The sequence below is a fragment of the Pan troglodytes genome, chromosome 9 (genome assembly GCF_028858775.2).
Source record: "Pan troglodytes isolate AG18354 chromosome 9, NHGRI_mPanTro3-v2.0_pri, whole genome shotgun sequence".
Lineage (NCBI taxonomy): Eukaryota > Metazoa > Chordata > Mammalia > Primates > Hominidae > Pan > Pan troglodytes.
The window spans coordinates 63,379,174-63,400,684 of record NC_072407.2 but is presented as its reverse complement, the minus strand read 5'-3'; the positions used below and the strand labels follow the sequence as shown (position 1 = coordinate 63,400,684).

General features: G+C 52.4%; 1 protein-coding gene across 4 annotated transcripts in view; it reads left to right on the top strand.

Annotated features, from left to right (window-relative positions):
* Nucleotides 1–20,039, top strand: part of VPS37C (VPS37C subunit of ESCRT-I) — a 32,355-nt gene extending 12,316 nt beyond the window's left edge. For 2 of the 4 annotated variants that reach the window (XM_508469.9, XM_003313065.7), the window contains exons 2-5: nucleotides 12,868–12,966; nucleotides 17,489–17,660; nucleotides 18,359–18,441; nucleotides 19,157–20,039. In XM_508469.9, the coding sequence (XP_508469.3) occupies nucleotides 12,874–12,966; nucleotides 17,489–17,660; nucleotides 18,359–18,441; nucleotides 19,157–19,876 (1,068 nt within the window). In that variant the 5' untranslated portion in view covers nucleotides 12,868–12,873 and the 3' untranslated portion in view covers nucleotides 19,877–20,039. Of the gene's footprint in view, nucleotides 1–5,240; nucleotides 5,521–12,867; nucleotides 12,967–17,488; nucleotides 17,661–18,358; nucleotides 18,442–19,156 lie in introns of all 4 variants that reach the window. The other 2 variants (XM_009460466.5, XM_054662318.2) reach the window with 2 other exon arrangements.
* Nucleotides 20,040–21,511: the final 1,472 nt, after the last annotated feature.

Genomic DNA, 21,511 nt, shown 5'->3' with positions numbered 1-21,511 from the left:
TTTCAAGTCAGTCATGGGCCAAAGAAAGAAGAGGCCTTGCCGAGTGGCTTGGCTTTACTGTCAGGAAGTTTCAAAAACCGGCTACCTATTAAATCACCTGTTTCTTGGCCGTCATTTTGATTGACGCTGAATGCTGTTGGTCTGATTACATCCAGCCTTTGGAGTTATGTTCCTCTGTTGACTGATGCCAGCTCTGGAGGAATCTTAAATTCTCTGTCCTGCGTTGACACGGGAAGTGCTTGAGTTGCAGAGGTAAGAATGGGCTGAGTGTCTGCCCTCAGCTACAGTGATAGAAATCATGAGCGACTGTTTATTGATCCCTGCCTGAGAGCCAGACTTTAGACTTTCTAGGCATGAAACTCAATTCCTCCTTACAAAAGCTCCATCTTATAGAAGACACTGAGGCACAGAGATTTTAAATTACCCACCCAAGGTCTCCCCAGACAGTAAGCAAGAGTGCAGGGCTGTCTGCCTTACAGATTCAGAGCCTTTAATCCCTGGGTCTCCCCTGCAGAGCTGAGTTTCAAAGGAGGCACTGCTCCTGTGCTGCCGGGGCTCCTGGGCCGGTACATCTGTTTGGACTTTAGTCTGAGGGCTGGTGAAGGAGAGTAGTTACCACTTTAGTATTTGTTAGGACAGCATCATGCTGGGTTCTGAACAAAATAGAACAGATCCTACTCTTCAGGGGTCTAGTTGAAGATATCCGTACCAATGACCATTGATGAAGTTGGTCCCCAGAGCCAGGCCTGGTGTTCTGTGGTTGTAGACTTGATCGAGGCAGCCGAGCACAGTGAGGCGCGTGGGCCGTGAAGCTGGACGGGCTCTGCTGCAGTTCAGGCTCTGCGTTTCCTCCCTGGGAAACTGTGGGCAGGCACAGAACTTCAGTTTTCTCCTATTTAAAATGAGAAAAGCCTGAGGATGGACAGCAGCTTAGGAGTGGTGAGGATTACCTTAGTTGCTGTGTACGGAACACCCGGGCCAGCCTCTGAACTGTGAGCGGCCTCTAAACCTCAGACGCAGGGCCTGTCACAGTTCCTGACACTGATGGGACAGTGAGGCTCTGGAGGGCAACTGGGCAGGAGGCGGTAAGGCCTGGTTTGATGACTCCCCACACTCTACGCTGCTGGCAAGACATCACAGCTGAAAGGGAGTGGAGGAGGGGACCAGGGGAGGGGCTGGTGAGGGTTGGGAGCAGCAGGGGTAGGGGGTTAGGGCGGTGGTCTCAGGGGCCAACTCTAGGTCAAGGGGGAAACTGAGCTGTGAGAACAGGGCTCCCCCCGACCCGTTTGCCCAGAGCATATGTGTTGTGAAGTGTTCTGTGCAGTAGGGTTTGGATTAAATGTTCTGTTTGGAAAAAAAAAAAAACAAAACTCCTTTGAAAAAGGTTGAAAGTGACAGGATTAGGCCAAACTGGGCAAATGGGCAGAGGAGGGAGGTGTCTTGTCCAGACTGGTTAGGCTACTCGACCCCTCCCGCCGCCACCCATTGACAGGTGGGGGCGGTGAGGGGAGGAGGGGGGCAAGACAGCCAGCCTTAGGGAAGCAGCATGATAGGACACATTCATCCGGGGAGCCTGGTGGGATGGTTGTGAGAAAGAGACCCTGGAGATGGGAAGACTAGTTTGCAGCCTGCATAGGGCAGGGATGGGTGTGTGTGAGAGCCTTTGGAACACTGACTAGCTAAAACTTGGTGATTGGACATCAGGGGTGGGGGGGACCCACATGTCTGAGCTGACCTGGAAGTCAGGGCCAGGAGCTGAAGTCACTGATAGAAACGGAAGCTGGGGGGAAAGTCTGGTTGAAGAGTGAGAGGAGTGGAGATCTAGGAATGCTGGAATGCAGGTGTGTGTGGAGGTTCAGCAGGTTCGGGAGGAGTCCCTTTAGGGGATGGACTGGGTCAGCAAAGCCAAGCCAGCGACCTAGGGGGCAGGGTGTGAGTGCTGGGCTCTGCAGCCTGCTGCGTGCTGATAGAGCCTCCCAGCCAGCCGAGTGGCTTAATTTCCTGAAGTCTTCTGCCACTCTGGGTGCCTCCCACCATTTGGCACAGTGAATGGGCTTATTATTCTTGAGTCTTCTCACTTGACGGCCCTGCCTCTGGACAAAGGGGGGTCAGATGGAGTTTTTCAGTGGATTGAGGAGCATTCAGTTGTTATGTAAATATTTATGTAAAGATGACAGTTTCCTTCATGAAGCAATTTCCCTATGAGAGATTGTACATTCCCCCTATGTATGCTTATGTTTGAGGACTCTTGTCTAGATTGGTTTGGAGCTTGTTTGGAGCCACATCCTTTGCTTCCGTCCAGGATCAGCTCTTTCAGAGTCCTCTGGTTCTAGACCTAGCTGGCCGCCTGGCACAGTTGACAGGCAGCATTTCCTAACAATAAGTTGTGAGGGAGTGGGAATTAATACTGCCTGGTGCCAGACCTGCTGCTTGGTGGTCTTGTTTAATTCTCATTTAATCCTTACAACCCCATGATGTTGGTAGTATTAGCCCCATTTTACAAATGAGAAACAGAGAAAGGCTGAATAATGTGCCCATGGTGATATAGCTAGTGAAAGGTCAGGATGGGATTGAAATCTAGGAGTTTTTATCTCCAAAGCCTCTTCCCTTAGTCTTTTTTGTTTGTTTGTTTACTTTGAGATGGAGTCTCGCTCTGTCGCCGAGGCTGGGATGCAGTGGCGCGATCTCGGCTCACTGCAAGCTCCGTCTCCTGGGTTCATGCCATTCTCCTGCCTCAGCCTCCTGAGTAGCTGGGACTACAGGCGTGTGCCACCACGCCCAGCTAATTTTTTTGTATTTTTAGTAGATAAATATGGGGTTTCACCATGTTAGCTAGGATGGTCTTGATCTCCTGACCTCATGGTCCGCCCGCCTTGGCCTCCCAAAGTGCTGGGATTACAGGCGTGAGCCACCGCGCCTGGCCCCTCTTCACGTAGTCTTAACTATTTATCCCTGGTGGGTGGGAGGAATCTCCAACCCCAACCCAGCCCCAACCCCAGCAATTCCTTAGAAAGGATGAAAGCCATCTGGGGGCAGTGGCACAGGCCTGGACTCCCAGCTACTTGGGAAGTGAGGTGGATTGCTTGAGCCCAAGAGTTTGAGGCTGTGAAGTGAGCTACTTTTGCATCCCTGCACTCTAGCCTGGGCAACAGAGTGACAGAGCGAGTCCTTCATCTCTTACAAGAAAAAAAAGAAAACTAAAAACGCAAAAAAATGAAAACTAAAAACACCTTCCTCTCCATGGTTTACATTGTAACTTTTCCACTTGTGGGGAAAGTCAGTTCAGTGCTGCTTTGGATCAGGTGAGAAGAACTTGATGATTTGATTTTTTTTTTTTTTTTTAACCTCCTGTGGGAAGTCAGGAAACAAAAGAGTCTGGTACTTGGACGCACAGCTGGAATCATTCCTGGAAAAGAAAACCAGATCAGGCCTGCAAATATTTCCTCATTCAGCAGCATGATTAGGAAGGTTTCTAAGGCAACAGCAGGTGTTTCTGACATACGGGGTAAGATGGGGCCAGTTCCTTTTTAACATGTGCAGGTTGGACTTTGCAAGTTGCCCTGGTAACAGCTTCTTCTGGTACCATAGGTGGATGTGGGGAATTTGTAAGAAACCAAGGGACGTCACAGCTCTTCTTGCAGTGTGATTTCGGGCTAGAGGTCACTGGCAAGTAAGTGTTGTCTGGTAAGGCGAGGGGAGTGCTGGGAGCCGTGCTTCAGCTCCCAGGTGCTGGAGCTGGTGGAGGCTGGAATCCTCCTGCACGATCTCAGCAGCCATTTCACTTGACACAAGATTGCAGCCCAGGGGTTGCAGGAGTAACGCCAGGAGGTGGAATAATTTATATTTGTTCAGTGCTCAGGAGTTTGCAAAGCTCTTTTTGGGCTGTTCGCTTATCTGAGCCACACAGCAACCCCTAAGGTGGGATTATCATCATGGTGCCCCATTAAGGAAACCGAGGTTAAAGGACTTGATTAAGGTCACACAGTTAAAGAGCTGTGGAGCCAAGGCACAAACTCAAGGCATCTGTTTTCAAATTCCATGTCTGCACAGGACAGAATTCTGTCCAGACACAGAATCTGGGGGGAGAGTTGGCATGAACCACTTAGCGGCAAGGGGTGAGGGGCAGTGCAAGTTGTCTCTAGGGCTGGCATGCCACACTCTCATCTCAGTGCCCTCACTGTCTAGAAAATGCTGCATTTTGCAGTCCAGCTTTTTTTGTTGTTGTTGAAGGTTATCCTTGGAAAGGATCTCTGATCAGTGGAAACGATTTGTTTTTGAGCTGATTAGCTTGTTGAGGAAAACCATCATTGCATGACTTTTTTTTTCCCCGATAAAAACAGATCTGGAAGGCTGCCCCAAGTTTGAACCCTCCCCAGAGTTCCCCTTCCACCCCGGTCTGCTAGGAAGTTCTGTGGCCTCCCTTGCTGGGGACGTGGCGCTGCCTTTGGCGTAAATCCACTGGCCCTGTGCTATCTTTTACCAGATCGTGTACCCTGTGCTCAAGACCTGTGGGATCGATTTAGTCAAGATATAAAGTAATGGAAAGAAGTTGAGACCAGAGATCAAAGCAACAGGTGCCAGTTGGCTGGTCCGGCTGCACCCAGAAATGCTGCTTCCTTGGTTCTGATAGCAAAGCTCCAGCGAGTTCAGCCTGTGCCCCCACCCCAACCTCCTTTCAGTGCATTGTGGCAAATGGTGGGGCTCCAGGATTCTTGTGGGATGTCTTTATCACCTCTCCCCTCTGCCCCACCCCCTTTTCTGTGATCCGTACCCTTGCACTTGTCTCCCATAGAGGATATGGCATCAATTCAGGTCACACCTGAATTGTGGGTTTTGATGGCCCACCCAGTTTCTCACAACTTTGAGTTGAAATTTAAAAATGGGAAGATGCACCTAGATGTAGATTTCTGGCTTCCCTTTGGAGAGCTGATGGGTCTGGGAAAGCTGGCAAGGCTGCAGGAGGGGCCTAGAATCACCAGGGCCGCTTTCCAGCCATACACACTCTGCCTGTCGCTTGGCCTCCTACTACCAGCCTGGCCTTTGTAGGCCACTGGGGTTGGGACCTCTGGTGGGGGTGAAAACTGCAGAGAGACAACTTTAAAAAGCAAAAGGAAAAAACAAAAGCAAGTGTTCTTCCTTCTCAGGGGCTGGTAGTGAGGAACCAGGGGCACTGTTCCTCTTCTCTGTGCAAGGAACGCAGACTGGCTCACGCATAGCTTTCTCACCTTGTTCCCTCCCAGCCAGATCACTTTCAAGTTGATGATATCGCCCCAGAAAAGGTGTTTTCTGCTGTACCTGTGAACCTGTGCAGCCGCCTGCCCCGCAGCCCTCCCTCCTCCTCCCCTCCCAGCCCCTTGGATCTGCAGTGGCTCCCGCCTGGGCTGTGCTGCTCCTGGCATGGCATGCGCAGGCCCCTGTGGCCAAACTTTCCAGGCCCACAGAGCGGCCCATCTCTCCTCCTCACTCCGTTGGTCTCTGCCTCTGTTATGCTGCTCTCATCTGTATTCATGATGAATTATTGTGAGTATTTTTGACTTTTTAAAATGAAACTGAGTTACTTGAGAGTTAGGATCAGCTCTTACCTGTGAATGCCATGTCTGGCTCATAGTAAGAACCCCCCAAATATTTGCTCACATCCTGCTGCCCCCATTATCCTTCCTCCTTTGATGTGGGTCTCACAGTATTCTTGGCAAATGCAATTGCTTCATAAGTATTGATTCATTAAGGGAGTGGAGAAATGCGAGCAGGCGGGGGTGAGGGGAAGAATGCCCGTTCTCTGTCCCCACGTCTTCAATGACTTGTTCTCTCCTTCCTGTCTCCATCACTTTTTGGGCAAACGTTTTTGTGAGCTATCTGACAGCCAGTCTGCTGGGCTTGGGTTGACGAAGATGAGTGAGACATTCTCCTTGTCTTCAAGGGGTCGATTTATTCTCACCCTCAACAACTCCCTACTCGTGCGCAGCAAACTCTGGGGGTGACTAGAGCAGTGCTGCATCCTCCCGGGCATCTTGGCAGTGGGAGGGGCTCTGGGCCAGGGCTCTGGTACTGAGGGGCCCAGGTAGTTGGACTCGTCACACCCTCCAGAAACAAAAGCCCATGGACTCTGGGTCCCCGAAGGACATCTCAGGAACCCCCTAGTTCTCTACTTTGAGACATATGCGGTGGCTGGGGTCACTCTGAGAAGTGTCACTTTGGACTTGTCCCTTGCGTTGGGTGATGGAGTCAGACACCACCAGCAGTGGATGGCCAAGCTTCAAGGGCACCTTCTTAGCAGCTCTGTGGGCTGTGGGCAAAAGAGTTTCCTGTTCTCCCTTCTCCATATTAGGGACCCAGGGAAGTGCTTGCTGCTTCCAGCCTCGCTGATGGCTCTGAGGAGCAGGTGATGGCTGTGGCATTGGTGAGAGAAAGGGACCTGTCATTTCCAGGGGTGGGTGATGCTGTGGTAAACCCCACAAGGTGGCACTTGCCTGCCCAGCCTGAGATGCTGTATGAGGGCGGTGAGGTGGGCGTCCCCAACCCGGAGGCAGGGACAGGGAGGGATGGGATAATTGGTGTGCTTGCGTGGGCTCCTAATCTCTGGATCTCGGGCCTTATGGCTAAACACCTTATCCTCACTGCACCCCTCTGATGGGCCGAGCAGGTTGGGCAAAGATGTTGGTGAAATGAAAACACCCGCACAGTGGGGCAGTATCCTTCCTGCTGCTTTCTGGGATTCATTTTATCTCTGAAATAGGAAGCACTTAAGCTCATGCTGGCTTTACATACTAGAGAGGTTATGTAAATTAACGGGAGAGTTTACAGAGGGCTTTGATCTCTTTATTTATTGTTTCAATTAAAGACCAGTGTGATAGTACAGAGGGCTTTGATTTCAGAAGAAAAGAGCCATGTAAGGGTTTGTTTGCCCATTTTACAGATAAGGAAAGTTGAGTCCCAAAACGAACATCTGGCCTCCAGCTATTTGGCAAAGTTGGGAGTAAGGTCCTGAGCACTCCTCATTTGGGACATGTTTGTCTGGCACATGCCAGCAGTGCCTTCTGAAATGGGAGCCCCATGAGCAGAGGAGGTAGCAGCTTGGTGGAGGCCTCCGGTCTCCTTCCCAGACTCAGCCTCCATGTAGCGGGGACTCCTGGCCTGTTAGAAGCTTGACATCGTGGCAGGCACTGTTTTCACATGAATCTCCCCTGCCGAGCTGGCCAGAGCTTGGGCACATCTCATGAGCTGTGGCTGTGACATTCCGCCTCTTGGTCTTGACCGTATGTGACGCTGCCTCCCTCTGTGTGCATTGTCACGTCACTGCAAATCTGAAGCCTAAATCCTGGCATGAAGACCCCTGTCTTGTGCACCTGGGTGTCACCTGTCCTGCCGTGCCCACACAGAGCCAAGCCTTAGGAAGTGCCCTTGGGGTCCTGGTGGGGACTCACCCTATAGAAAAAACACTGCCTGCGTTCTCCTCCTGCTTCTGCGGTGACTGGGTGACAAGGCCCTTCCTCCCCCGGGGTCTTTGCTTTTCCTCTGTCAGATGGGGTTGCCTCCCCCTGAGTTCCCCCAGAGTGTTGGGGAAAGGGGAAAATAAGATAATAGATGCCAAACTAGTCAGACCCAGGTAGCCTAGTTAAAATGAAAACTTCATTAAAAATTAAGAATTGGCTGGGTGCGATGGCTCACGCCTGTAATCCCAGCACTTTGGGAGGCCGAGGTGGGTGGATCACCAGGTCAGGAGATCGAGACCATCCTGGCTAGCACGGTGAAACCCCGTCTCTACTAAAAATATAAAAAAATTAGCCGGGCGTGGTGGCGGCTCCTGTAGTCCCAGCTACTCGGGAGGCTGAGGCAGGAGAATGGCGTCAACCCAGGAAGGCGGAGCTTGCAGTGAGCCAAGATCGCGCCATTGCACCCCAGCCTGGGCGACAGAGCCAGACTCCGTCTCAAAAAAAAAAAAAAAAAAAAAATTAAGAATCGGCCAGGCGTGGTGGCTCACGCCTGTAATCCCAGCACTTTGGGAGGCTGAGGCAGGTGGATCATTTGAGGTCAGGAGTTCGAGACCAGCCTGACCAACATGGAGAAACTCTGTCTCTACTAAAAATACAAAATTAGCTGGGCGTGGTGTTGCATGCCTGTAATCCCAGCTACTGGGGAGGCTGAGGCCGGAGAATCACTTGAACCCGGGAAGCGGAGGTTGCCGTGAGCCAAGATTGTGCCATTGCACTCCAGCCTGGGCAACAAGAGCGAAACTCCGTCTCAAAAAAAAAAAAAAAAGAATTGGCTGGGCACAGTGGCTCACACCTGTAATCCCAGCACTGAGGCAGGTGGATCACTTGAGGTCAGGAGTTCAAGATCAGCCTGGCCAACATGGTGAAACCCCCATCTCTACTAAAAATACAAAAATTAGCCAGGCTAGTGTCAGGCACCTGTAATCCTCAAGAGGCTGAGGCAGGAGAATTGCTTGAACCCGGGAGGTAGAGGTTACAGTGAGCTGAGATTGTGCCACTGCACTCCAGCCTGGGTGACAGAGCGAGACTCCGTCTCAAAAAAAAAAAAAAAAAAATTAAGAATCCTGGAGATTCTACAGTTCTAGGTCTGGAGGAGGACTTAGGACTCAGGGACTCCATGAGGCACATGTTGAGAATCCCTGGACCTGTAAAGGCATTTTCATTCCAAACTGCATGACCTTGGGCAAGTAACGTCACCTCTCCCAGCCTCCCCTGTGAGGTTGGGGTGATATTGACGCCCACTGTCTAAGATGGTTGCCAGGGTCCTCATAGCAGCAAATGCTTAGTGGTACTTACTATGTTCCGCACGCCACTCTGTTTTACAGATTGAGAAACTGAGGCACAAAGGGGTTAGATGACACAGTAAGTGGCAGAGATGGGTTCATACCGAGGCAGTCCGGCCCCAGAGTCTCATCTCTTAACCTCTAGACCAGTGGCTCTCAAAGTGTGTTTCAGGGGGACTCCTGGAGGTTTCCAGAGACCCTTTCAGGCCATTCATGAGGTTAGAGTAGTTTTCATAATCATTCTGAGACATTATTTTTTTTCTTCACTCTCTTTTCTTGCATGAGTATACAGTGCAGTTTTCAGAGGCTGCATGACCCATGATCATGTCATCATTCTGGCAGCTAATGGAAGGTAGTGTTTGTGTATTCTTGTATTTTAAAAATTTCTCTTCTGGGTGTGGTGGCTCACACCTGTTATCCCAGCACTTTGGGAGGTCAAGGCGGGAGGATTACTTGAGTACAGGAGTTTGAGACCAACCTGGATCAAACAGTGAGACCCCATCTTTACAAAACATTTGAAAAAATTAGCTGGGTGTGGCGGCACATGCCTGTAGTCCGGTTTACTTAGGAGGCTGAGTTGGGAGGATTGCTTGAGTCTGGGAGATTAAGGCTGAAGTGAGCTGAGATCATGCCATTGCACTCTAGCCTGAGCGATAGAGCGAGACCCTGTTTGAAAAAAATTTTTCTTCCCCTTTTAATTTCTAACGTGGTAAATACTGATAGCTATAATCCACATAAACAAAACTCTTTGGAGTCCTCCTTAACATTGAGAGTGAAAAGGGATCCTGAGACCCAAAAGTTTGCGATGTGTTGTTGGAGGCTGTGTTACCTTATTAAAAGTGATACTTGTCAAACATCTGGTGGCACCTCCCGTGGTAAGCAGCTGGAGGGGAGTTGGTGCCTGTCCCAGGGAATCTCGGCTCTTCTCGGGGCCTGCCCACGTGTGGAGACCTCCGTGTATGAGACTGAGTCCTGAACCTGCTGGGTGCTTTCACAGATGGCGGTGCTGACTGTGCTGTTTGTGTGTGGTCAGCTAGCTGCCTGCGACAGAGCTTCCATCCTCCACCTGGCTGCACCTGCAGTGCTCAGCCCTGACTGCAGGAGTGAGCAGATGCTCAGTGGCGGGCCTCCCCTTGGGTGGAGCCGATATGGGTGCAGCTGCTGTGGCCCTGCAAGTTCTGTTCCAGGCCAGGCCTGGCACCGAGCCAGCACCGCCTGTGCTATCCCATTGGACCTCGCACCCGCCCTGTGAGGGAGGGGCTGTTGTGAGTCTTATTTTACAGGTGAAGAATTCAAGGCTCAGGGAGGTTCCACCTGTGCGAGGGGCAGGGCCTGGACTTGAACTGTCTCTGGCTGGCTGGAGCCTGTGCCCCTGATGTGTTTCAGTATCTTCACAATGTTGCTCCTGCTTGTGGCCAGCTCATTTGGGTTTGGATTTGGGGTGTGCTGCCAGTGTTCCTCCCAGGGTTCTGCTCCAGCCCAGGCCATCTGCAGGCTGCTCTTTCCCTGCTCTAGCTCTAGCTTTTACTTACTTTCTTTTCTTTTTTTTTTTTTTGAGACCGAGTCTTGCTCGGTTGCCCAGGCTGGAGTGCAGTGGCATGATCTCTGCTCACTGTAACCTCCGCCTCCCAGGTTCAAGTGATTCTGGTGCCTGGGCCTCCGGAGTAACTGGGATTACAAGTGTGTGCCACCATGCCGGGCTAATTTTGTATTTTCAGTAGAGACAGGGTTTCAACATGTTGGCTAGGCTGGTCGCGAACTCCTGACCTCAGGTGATCTGCCTACCTTGGCCTTCCAAAGTGCTGGGATTATAGGCATAAGCCACTGCACCTGGCCCAGCTTTTACTTATTTTCATTATTTTATTTCATTTTACAATTTTTACAATCAGATGCTATATTGCCTAGGCTGGTCTTGACCTCCTGGCTGCAAATGAGCCTCCTACCTTGGTCTCCCAAAGTATTGGGATTACAGGTGTGAGCCACCGTGTCCGACCTGGCTCTGGGGCTTTTAGACCAAGGGTTTTGGAGCGGTAAGGTGAGGTGTGGACAGAATGCAGGTTTGAATTTTGGCTCTGCTGTTTGCTGGCTGTGACTGTAACCTTTCTGATACCCTGTCTGCATATGACATGGCTGCTGCTACCTCTCCTCGTAAGGGGAGAACAGCTCAGGGAAAACTGACGTTGCCTGTACTCAGAAACCAGGGGTCTCCACTGTGATAGGACTGGCATGGAGCTGTCATCTTCTCAAAATCTGGCCCTGGACCAACTGTGTCAGTCTCTCCAGGAGGGATTCCGGATTTCCGGGCCCTGCCCTGACCTACTAATGCAGAGCTCTATGGGAGGGGCTGGCCACCTGTATGGTCAGTGAGCTTTGCTGGAATTCAGGTGCACACTGAAGTTTGGCAATCCCTGCTTAGAGGTTGGGGGCCACTTTTAACCCTCAAGACATAACAAATACTGGTCTCGTCCCTATATGGATAGTTCTTTATCAGTGGCCATATGATTTGTTGTTTCAACCAGGGCACCCTTGAGTGGGTGGGGGGGGGGGGGTCCCCTGAGGAGTGCACTGGGACTTCCTGGTACATGGGAACATGTGGTCGTTTCTCAGTCCTCCTCTTACCTTTCTGATGGCCCTAGGAGATGCCGTTCGCTTCCTACTGCAAATGGGGAAACTGAGACCTGGAGAAGGTTGCATCTGACCACACAGCTGTAACCTTGGTCCTTGATTCTAGAACGCTTTCTCAGCTGGGTTGTCAGCCTTGGCTCACCCTAGCTGAGTGCTGGTGCAGGTGGGCTGTGGAGGACCCTAGATTTCTGTGGTGCTGGAATCTTTTGAAAACTAACATAATCTTTGTGATGAGAAAAACCAACATTAAAGCTATGGAGCTGGACATGGTGGCACACACCTGTAATCCCAGCACCTTGGGAGGCCAAGGCAGGAGAATTGTTTGAGCCCAGTAGTTCGAGACCAGCCTGGTCAAAATAGTGAGACCCTGTCTCTACAAAAAATTTAAAAATTAGCTGGAGGTGGTAACGCACACCTATAGTGCCAGCTATCGGGAGGTTGAGGTGGGAGGATCATTTGAGCCCAGGAGATCAAGGCTGCAGTGAGCCCTGTTTGCACCATTGCTTTCCAGCCTGAGCAACAGAGCCAGACCATGTCTCCAAAAAAAAAAAAAAAAAAAAAAAGCTATGGAATGCACCTCTGGAAGAGATACAAACCAGATGAAAATGGAGGACCCTGTCAGCAGAAAGGAAGCAGGTGCCGGGTGTATTTGTGCTTCCTCTCTTCAGTCCCTGGGGTTCCCTCCTGGGCCTGGCTGTGACCCATCTACCACACAGACAATCGATGGCCCTCTAGGCAGAGTGACAGGGAGAGGGCCGCTGACACTAGCTCTCTGTCAAAGCGATGTCCTCTTTGGGTCGGTCAATTTCTTTCCTTCCTGATTGCCTGCTAGGCCAAATGGCTGATTTTTTTTTTTTTCCTGCTTCTATGAGGATGCACATATGACAGTCCATTTTGGTGGCACATGGAGAGGGCTGCAGTTAAGGGGAATTCTGGAGGGAAACCTGAGGTTTCTGGAGCACTAAATATAACAAGCAGTGACATAGTTGAACCAGTGATGTTGAAGCCAGCAAAGCCCCCATGTGTGGAGCTTGGTGTATTTCTGGTTCAGACAGAAATAGACACCTACCAGAGGGCATGATGGCATCAGTGCTTGCGGGCAGCCTTGGGCCAAACTTAGTCTCCATCCCTGCTGCCTGGCCCTCTCCTCCTGCCTTTTCCTCTCTGCTCCTTGGGGAGCTCCATCTAGCACCCGAGGATTGTGGTTTTGCTTCTGGCTGCAAGTACTTTCACATATCCTGTTGCTCATGAGAGGGTGGAGGGAGCAGCTCCTTGATCTCCCTGGGGAGTGGGTGGGCTGAGCCGCAGGAATGTGCTCTCAGAGATCTCTGCCTCTCCTCGAGCCTCCCGGTGGAGTGGTATTATCGCAGGAAAACTCCAGTTTGTTTTTGATAAATCATATGTACAGGCTCGGGGGTCCCTTCGTCTTGGGCTGCCTGTTCGTTACTTTGGTGTCACTGTGTTCACAGGGAAGGATGGAGACGCTGAAGGATAAGACCCTGCAGGAGCTGGAGGAGTTGCAGAATGACTCGGAGGCGATTGACCAGCTGGCCCTGGAGTCCCCTGAGGTAGAGGGAGGCTGGTATGGGACCCAACAGAGGCCAGCAGATGAGGCTTGTTAAGAGGCGCTTTTTAAGGATGCTGGCTTATTGGAAGTTTTGGCCAAATTCATCTCCCTTTTCTGTGAACTTCATCCTGGTTTGGACTCAGAGGAATCCCTGAGGCTTCAGACCAGTTCCTGGGAGTTCTTGGGAGTGCTGGGGAGTCCACTGCCTCCTGGTGCCTTCCCAGGACCCAGATACCCCAGGAGTCCCCACACTGTCGTTCCAGCCCAAATCTGGAGGCAGCTCCTCAAAGCACTGGTATGGTTTTGTACCCACTTTTCCCCAAGAGCCTTGTGCGATCCCATATCTCCAGGTGACTCTAAGGCTTCTAGGAGCCATTCTTGGGCTGAGATCTAGCTCGTCTCCCATTTGATCCTGTTTCTCCTCATAACTGGCCCCTAATCCTCTAGTTCTTAATCACAGAGTCCTTGAGGAAAGAAACAGAATCCTGCTTGTGCAGAGATTTACACTTAATAAAGGACATTCCCTGCCCCTAGCATCTCCTGTGACCCTGGGATGTCCCCTGTGAGATGGGAGAGGTCAGGCCACACAGCCAGAAATACCCACGGTCACCCATTGAGTGGCTGCAGCTCATCCGTTGTGCTGGAAGCTCCCGCTTCCTATCCCTAATGTGAGGGAGAGACACGCATGCAAGCAATGCCAGCTCCTTTGATTTGCATTTGGAGTACATGTTTACTTGCACGGATGAGCAGGTATGGTGTGTCTCTTCTGTGAACTTGTATTTTGAAAAAAATAATGACGTTCCCCCATCCAGTGTCTCCGTGCTTCCATGCCATGGGGGGCGCCAGGCCGGTGAGTCCCCTGCTCCTGTTCCTGCTTATGCTCTTGCTGCCTGCTGCCTGCTCTACTGCCTAAGTGAGGAATCTTAACTGGTGTTGGAGGTGACTGAACATTGGGTTGAAAAGATCTCCTGGTGGGCAGATTGTGAGGAGAGGTGGACACCGTGGGCCACATCCTGCCACCCTAGGGCTTTTTTAGTCCTCAGCAAGGACGTGGAGCAAAGCTTGCTTGTCGAAGCCCCGGGGCTGACTCAAATGGCTTGTGAGGCTGTGAGCTCTGCCAGGGCGTTGCTCCTGCCCAGCCTGGTGCTGGGCACAGTGCAGCTCTGCCTGCGTTCCTTTGTCACATATTAAGCACTGTGAGCATGGTGCCATGGGAAGCCCAAGGCCTGCTTCTAGAGTGTGCAGAGCTGAGCAGGCTGACAGAATCGTGACAAAGCAGAGAATCATGGAAAATGTGAGCAGAAGCGACCTCTTGGGCAGAAGGCACTTGAATTTTGTGGTGTGCAGCCACACCTGTCCCATCGATCTGAACTCTCTGAGGGGAAAAAACACTCGTGGATCAGGTAGAAATGAAGCAGGACAAGCCACTTAGACTTCAGACCATTGGCAAACTTTTTTATCGTGGGCTATAAGACAGTCATTGAGTCACAGTGGGATTGTGAGAAGAGACAGGAGCTCTCTATTAGTTCGGGACATGGACATGGACACGGCTAGGAGAGAAGGGAGTTGGCAGGGGCTCTCTCCGTGTAGAAGAGTGTGCATAGAGGGGTGTGTGGAGGGGAGCTGCTTTGGGTTGGGGGCCAGATATAGAAGGGAAACACCGTAACTTATTAAGGAAAGTTAGTCCAAATGGTTTTATCTCCCACTTTGCAACTTTTTTTAATTTTTGTTTTTTTAGGCAGGGTCTTACTTTGTCACCCAGGCTGGAGTGCAATGGCGCCATCATGGCTCACTGCAGCCTCCACCTCCTGAACTCAAACAATCCTCCCACCTCAGCCTCCCAAGTAGCTGGGACTACAGGTGCACACCACCACACCTGGCTAATTTCTAAATTTTACATAGCAACTTTTAAGAACTATTAAGATACTTCTTGTTGAGTTTTGCTGTAGATTCAAAGAAAATTGATAATTATCTATAAAGGTTAGTAGCGACTCCCTCCTTTTCTAGCTATATATCTGTATGAGTATAGATCTTCCTGCTTATTTCCACCAAAGTAATATACTAGGGCAGATTGAATTCAGAAGCAGCAAAACATGTGAAAACATCTTTTATTTACCTATTTTTAGTCTTACTGACCTCTTTTCAGTGACTGGGAGGACTTCACACTGAACCCCTAATATGCATCGATACGCAATTTTCTAAATTGATGCATATTTTGCATATTTATGGGGAAGATGAGAATCTTTGTTGCATGCATAGAATGTGTGATGATCAGGCTGGGCGCGGTGGCTCATGCCTGTAATCCCAGCACTTTGGGAGGCCGAGGTGGGTGGAAGACCTGAGGTCAGGAGTTCGAGAGCAGCCTAGCCAACATGGTGAAACCCCATCTCTACTAAAAATACAAAAATTAGCCAGGCGTGGTGGCACGTGCCTGTAGTCCCAGCTACAAGGGAGCAAGGGAGGCTGAGGCAGGAGAATTGCTTGAACCCAGGAGGCAGAGGTTGAAGTGAGCCGAGATCGCGCCATTGCACTCCAGCCTGGGCAACAGAGCGAAACTCTGTCTCAAAAAAAAAAAAAAAAAAGAATGTGTAATTAAGGTCAGGGCATTTAGGGTCTCCATCACCTTGAGTATTTGTTGTTTCTGTGTGTTGGGAACATTTTATGCTTCTTGCTACTTTGAAATATACAATACATTGTTGCTGACCATAGTCACCCTACTCAGCTGTTGAACATTAGAACTAACTCCTTCTATCTACCTATATGTTTCTACCCATTGACCCACTTCGTGGAGAAAGATGTAAGAAGGCTGTGGGGACAGGGAGCAGAAATAAGTAGGGCAAGATTTAGGGGAAAATGATACAGCGTCGATTTGTTGGTTTAGACGCAGGGAAAAGGCAGTGGACCTATAGGGAGGCCAGAGGATCCATGGGGCCCTGCAAGGGATGGGTGAGCAGGAGGGCTTTAGGCCTTTCACTCTGGGTCAGCCATGTAAGTAAAGTTTCCATGGCTAATAAAAACTAGATTGAGAGTCACGTATGGTGGTTTGTGCCTGTAGTCCCAGCTATTGGAAGGATGGGATGGGAGGATTGTTTGAGGCCAGCCTGGGCAACGTAGGGAAACCCCATCTCTACAGAAAAAAGAACTTAGCCAGGCGTGGTGGTGCGTGCCTGTAGTCCCAGCTGCTGGAAAGGCTGAGAAGGGAATATTGCTCGAGCTCAGGAGTTTGAGGCTGCAGTGACCTATGGTCATGCCATTGCACTCATTCTGGACGACAGAATGAGACCATGTCTGTAGAAGGCAGCAGCGTGGGCTCTAGGCTGGACAGACCCTGGGCCCTACATCCCTGAACCCTGGCAGCCTTGTCTGGAGGGCTCAGGGAGGGCAGGGAGCTGTGGTATCCCTCTTTCCAATCTGGAGCACAAAGAAGAGGCAATGGGCCTGCCCCAGAGTGCAGGACCTCGGCCCCTGTAGCTGGGACAGCAGAAGGGGTAGCCTTTCCCCGAAGCCGCCTCTTCCAGAATGCCCACGGGCTTCCTATGTCTCTTGGGGCATGAGCCAGTCTGGCTTGGTCTGTCACATGCTGACCATGGTGGAGAAGCTGCACAGTGAGGGCCTGACTTAGAGTCAGTCTTGCTGAGCTGTTCCCTGCGCCCTGTGGCGGGTGCCGAGGCCTCTCTTCTGGTGCCCCATGCTGCTGACAGTGTACTGTCACTGCTGGCTCAGCATGCAGGTCTGACTCCTCAGCCCTCCTCTTAGGAAGAGGACTCCTTGGCGGATGCATGGGGCGTCACATCACAACAGCTGGCAAGGGTGCCTTGGCTTCTGTCTCACTGGCTGGCAGCGACGAAGAGCCTGGCAGAGGGGTAAAGTGCCGCTTGGCTTGGGGAAGTGTTTGCAGCAGGGAATGTCCAGGGTGGCCCCTCTGGCTCATCTGTGCAGCTTCTCTGCAGGACACATGTGTGGCATAGGAGGCAGGTCCAGGTCTCTCCTAAGTCAGTGGCATGGTCTGGTCCAGGGACCTGGCTCTCTCACCCCTCACAATAACTTTATTTGGGGCCTCATTATATGTCTTGCCTGTGCATCTGGCCAGGACCACCCGAGCCCACCATGGTAGGTCTCTTGACTCTGAAGCTCGGGGATAAGTTATTGGGACTTTTGATCCCCTCCCTCCTGGAAAGCCTCTGCTTTTTCTCATGTAAATTGGTCCACCCCCTCCTTGGGGCTCTGCACATTCCATCATGGATATCAATCACGTGGCCTTGGGCGAGCTCTTCACCTTCAGCGCCAGGTTCCCATGCGTCTCCACCTCGTGGGCTGTGGGTTAAGGATTAAGTGAGGCGCAGAGTACTTCATTCAGGGTTTGAACCTGGCTTTGTCTGACTAGTTGAGGGCTGAGTATTGCCCCAAGGATGAGCCTCTCCGCCCCAAGGTGAGCAATGTGCCCCCGAAGCCCCTGACCCAGGCTGCCAGGAGGTTAAGGGTGATGGACGTTTTCCTTAGGTTCTGTTGTCCTGCCCTTTTAGGTCCAGGACCTACAGCTGGAACGGGAGATGGCACTGGCCACCAACCGGAGCCTGGCAGAGCGGAACTTGGAGTTCCAGGGTCCCCTGGAGATCAGCCGCTCAAACCTCTCGGATAAATACCAGGAGCTCCGGAAGCTCGTGGAGCGGTGCCAGGAGCAGAAGGCAAAGCTGGGTAGGGTGGCTCCTCTGTGAACTCAGGGTCCCCATTCAGGGTTGGACGGAGGCCCACCGTGTTCCCAGCCCTGTGCTAAGTGCTTTATGTATTTTTTTTCACAACAGCCATAGAAGGGTGGGTACTGTTGTTACTCCATTTTATAGGTAAGAAAAATGAGGCTCAGAGAGATTCAAGAACTTGACTAAGGTCACCCAGCTTAGAAATAGGTGGAATTGGGATTTGAATTGAGACAGCCTGCATCCTTTGCTGCTGCCGTTACCCTTGGCAGCTCAGCTTCTGTGCTTTACTGAGCTGTTCCCGAGCTGCTCTGGGCTCTCTGTGTCCCAGGACCTGTCACCTTTGAAGGTGGGAGGGTGGTCCTTGTCTTGATGGTGAGAAAGCTTGACACTCAGGTTAGGTAACTCCCCTGGCTGGCAGGCAGAACTGGGTCAGTTGGGCTCTGAAGCCCGAGTCATTTCCCATCCCAGGATGGCGTAGGGTAGGCTTGGCCAAGGTCTAGGCTGGGTTCATTCCGGCCCTTCTCTGCTCAGGAAGGAACTGGACCAAAAGTGCTCATCAAGCCCACCCAGAAGGACCCTTTGGTGGACCCTGGTGTGGTGGCTGGGCCTGGATGCACACAGAGGGTATGCAAAGTGCCTTTAACACTGAATCAGGAAGCACTTTTCAAATGTCAGTCGTTCTGCCCTCCCTTCCAGAGAAATTTTCTTCAGCACTGCAGCCAGGGACCTTGTTAGACCTTCTGCAGGTGGAAGGCATGAAGATCGAAGAAGAGTCCGAGGTGAGAGGGCGAGGCGACACCCCTCTTCCCTGGACAGGGTGTCAGTCCCTGCAGCAGGGGGCCTTGGAAGGAGGAGCAGATGTCTGCAAAGCATGGAACAAGGGAGCTTTCGTAGATGGCAGAGGTGAAGGACATCTTTAGTCCTGGGGAGGCCTTTTGGGTATAAATAACAGGAACCCAGTCCCACTAGCTGAAGCAGAAACGGGTGACAGTGGACAAGGGCAGCTCGCAGCCCTGGATGGTAGGGCAGCACAGCAGGAGGCCCCCAGGGGCTGAGGCCAGCTCCCTACTCCACTCTCCCTGCTTCCTGCTTCCCTCCGGCCACCTCTTCAGCCTCTGTGGGCAAACTGGTGCTGTCCACTCTGTGTCTGGGTGGAAGAAGCTTCTAGGCCCTCCCAGTCCCTGGGCTAGTGCTCATCCAGGTGTTCAGCACATATATGCAGTGGCCACTGTGGCCCTGGCATGATGCCAGGGTGCCAGGACAGAGGTGACCACGACAGAGACAGTCCTCGCCCTCAAGGGACTGACATTCTAGTGAGGGAGACAGTGCATGTACCATATGTCAGCTGTGAGAAGGGGCGTATGGGCAGGGAAGAGGAGGGGGTGCCTGAGGCGGCGTGAGGTGGGAGGGCTGCAGCTGAACTCAGACCCTGGGGAAAATCAAGAGGCCTTGATCCCAGCTGCCCCTGTTGTCACTGGACCTTATGTCTTCCAGGCCATGGCTGAGAAGTTCCTGGAGGGCGAGGTGCCCCTGGAAACGTTCCTGGAGAATTTTTCCTCCATGAGGATGCTGTCCCACCTGCGCCGGGTTCGCGTGGAAAAGCTCCAGGAAGTGGTGAGGAAGCCCAGGGCTTCCCAGGAGCTGGCCGGCGATGCCCCTCCACCCCGTCCACCACCCCCGGTGCGCCCAGTCCCCCAGGGAACACCCCCTGTGGTTGAAGAGCAGCCGCAGCCACCATCAGCCATGCCTCCCTACCCTTTGCCCTACAGCCCATCCCCCAGCCTGCCTGTGGGCCCCACTGCCCATGGAGCCCTGCCACCGGCCCCTTTCCCAGTAGTGTCCCAGCCCTCCTTCTACAGCAGGCCTCTGGGCCCCACTTACCCGGCAGCCCAGCCTGGACCCAGGGGTGCTGCGGGTTACTCCTGGTCCCCACAGAGGAGCATGCCACCCCGGCCGGGCTATCCTGGGACCCCAACTGGTGCCTCTGGGCCTGGGTACCCCTTGGGGGGAGGCAGGGCCCCCAGTCCTGGTTATCCTCAACAGTCCCCATACCCCGCAACAGGAGGAAAACCTCCCTACCCAATACAGCCTCAGCTCCCCAGCTTTCCAGGCCAGCCCCAGCCCTCAGTGCCCCTGCAGCCCCCTTATCCCCCCGGGCCCGCCCCTCCCTATGGGTTCCCACCACCCCCGGGGCCTGCCTGGCCTGGGTATTAGACACACTCCTGGCCCTCGGCCCCTCCCTAGTCCCACCCACGCTCAACCTTTGGCCCAGCCATCGCCGAGATTCGAGGGTCAACTGGAAGTGGCGTTGGTGCTCCCTGTGGACTTGGCGTCGGCACCCAGAGGCCTTGGAGGGACAAGGCACTGGGTGGTGTGACTGGTCATGGCACTTGCTGGCCTTCTGGCCAGAGGTCCTCCTGGAAGCCCCTCCTTTCAGTGCCTGGCTGCAGCGGTGCTAGCCAGTCTGGAGTCCAGCACCTCTCGCCGGTGTCTGTGTGAGTGAGCGCATGTGCGCATTTATGAGCATCTACTTGCGGCTGCACTCAGGGCCATTTGAACCCAGTGCAGAGTTATCTCTATGAGGAGGCCCCGGGTCTCCAGCCCCCTCCATCTCCCCTGGGGTTTGGCGTATTTGACATGGATCCCCATGCCAAGGGATGCAGCTGTTGGTGTCTGTCCAGTCCATTCAAGGCTAGCCTGCCCATGCACTGTGGCAGGGGTTGGATTGGAGGGAGAGAACAGAGTTGGGAAAAACAACAGGTTTGAGTCCTATAAAGCCATAATTTAACTCCAGTAGCTGATGTCAGACAAGCTTGTCCTATGTCCTATTTGAGTGGCAGCAGCGCCAGCCCAGCAAGAAGGCTGGGGGTTGTCAAGGTTGTCCCCAGACCTTGCTTGCACTGGTTGGAGAACCCAGGGGGCTGCCTTGGGCCCTCTGGCCAGAGGGAAGCGGGCAGCTCTAGCCCTGGAGATTGTGGTCACATTGGGGCTTGTTTAGGATTGGAGGGCCAGGTCACCTCCCCAGCCACCCTCCCTTCTCTCCTCTGGGGTCCCCCACTTTAGGGCGACTTTGCCCGAGGCCCACGCATCCATCCACTCCTTTAGTGCCTTGAATCTCATTCACAAGCAGCCCCCTCCCTTCCCCTCCCCTTCTCACTCTGTTGATGTAATCCTCCCACCCCCAGTGTCCATCCTAAGACAGGCATCAAAAGAGGCCCTAACTTTACTTCCCAAATGGTGCTTTTTAAAAAACACCATCACTACATTAGGGGCAATTTTTTCGCACCTCCCTGTCTTCAGAATGTAAAGGGTGGGGATTATGTCTCTGTTTAATATGCAGCCCCCTGCACTATGGGGTTTGGGGCATGTTCAGTAATAAGAATGAATACAATAGACAAAGGGGGTGTGATGAGTGTTAACTTGGTTGTTCCAGAGGTAAACCAGGTCTCAGGGAAGAGCCTGGAGCTGCTATCGCTTAGGAAGTTGTACGTGCCTTGAAATGTCCACTACCTGAGGACGCAGCATCTGGTGGGCCCGGGGCTGCTGGGGCCAAGGAGGGACCTTGACCTTCTGGTGCCTGCCCCTCCCCGGCCTACGTGCCATCCGCGTGACGCTAGGTCAGCGCTGCCGGTTCTTTACCAAATGTGCTTGCTTCTCCTAAGTTATTTATAAAGAGAAATCACTAATGGACTCTACTGGTTTGAGTGCTTCTGAGCTGGATGACCGACCGCCTGTATGTTTGTGTAATTAATTGCCATAATAAACTTTGATGAGTCACATGTGGTGTGGTGTTGCTGGGTTTGAGTGAAGACGTGGCTGCATGTGGGTGCCTTGAACTCTTCTGCAGCC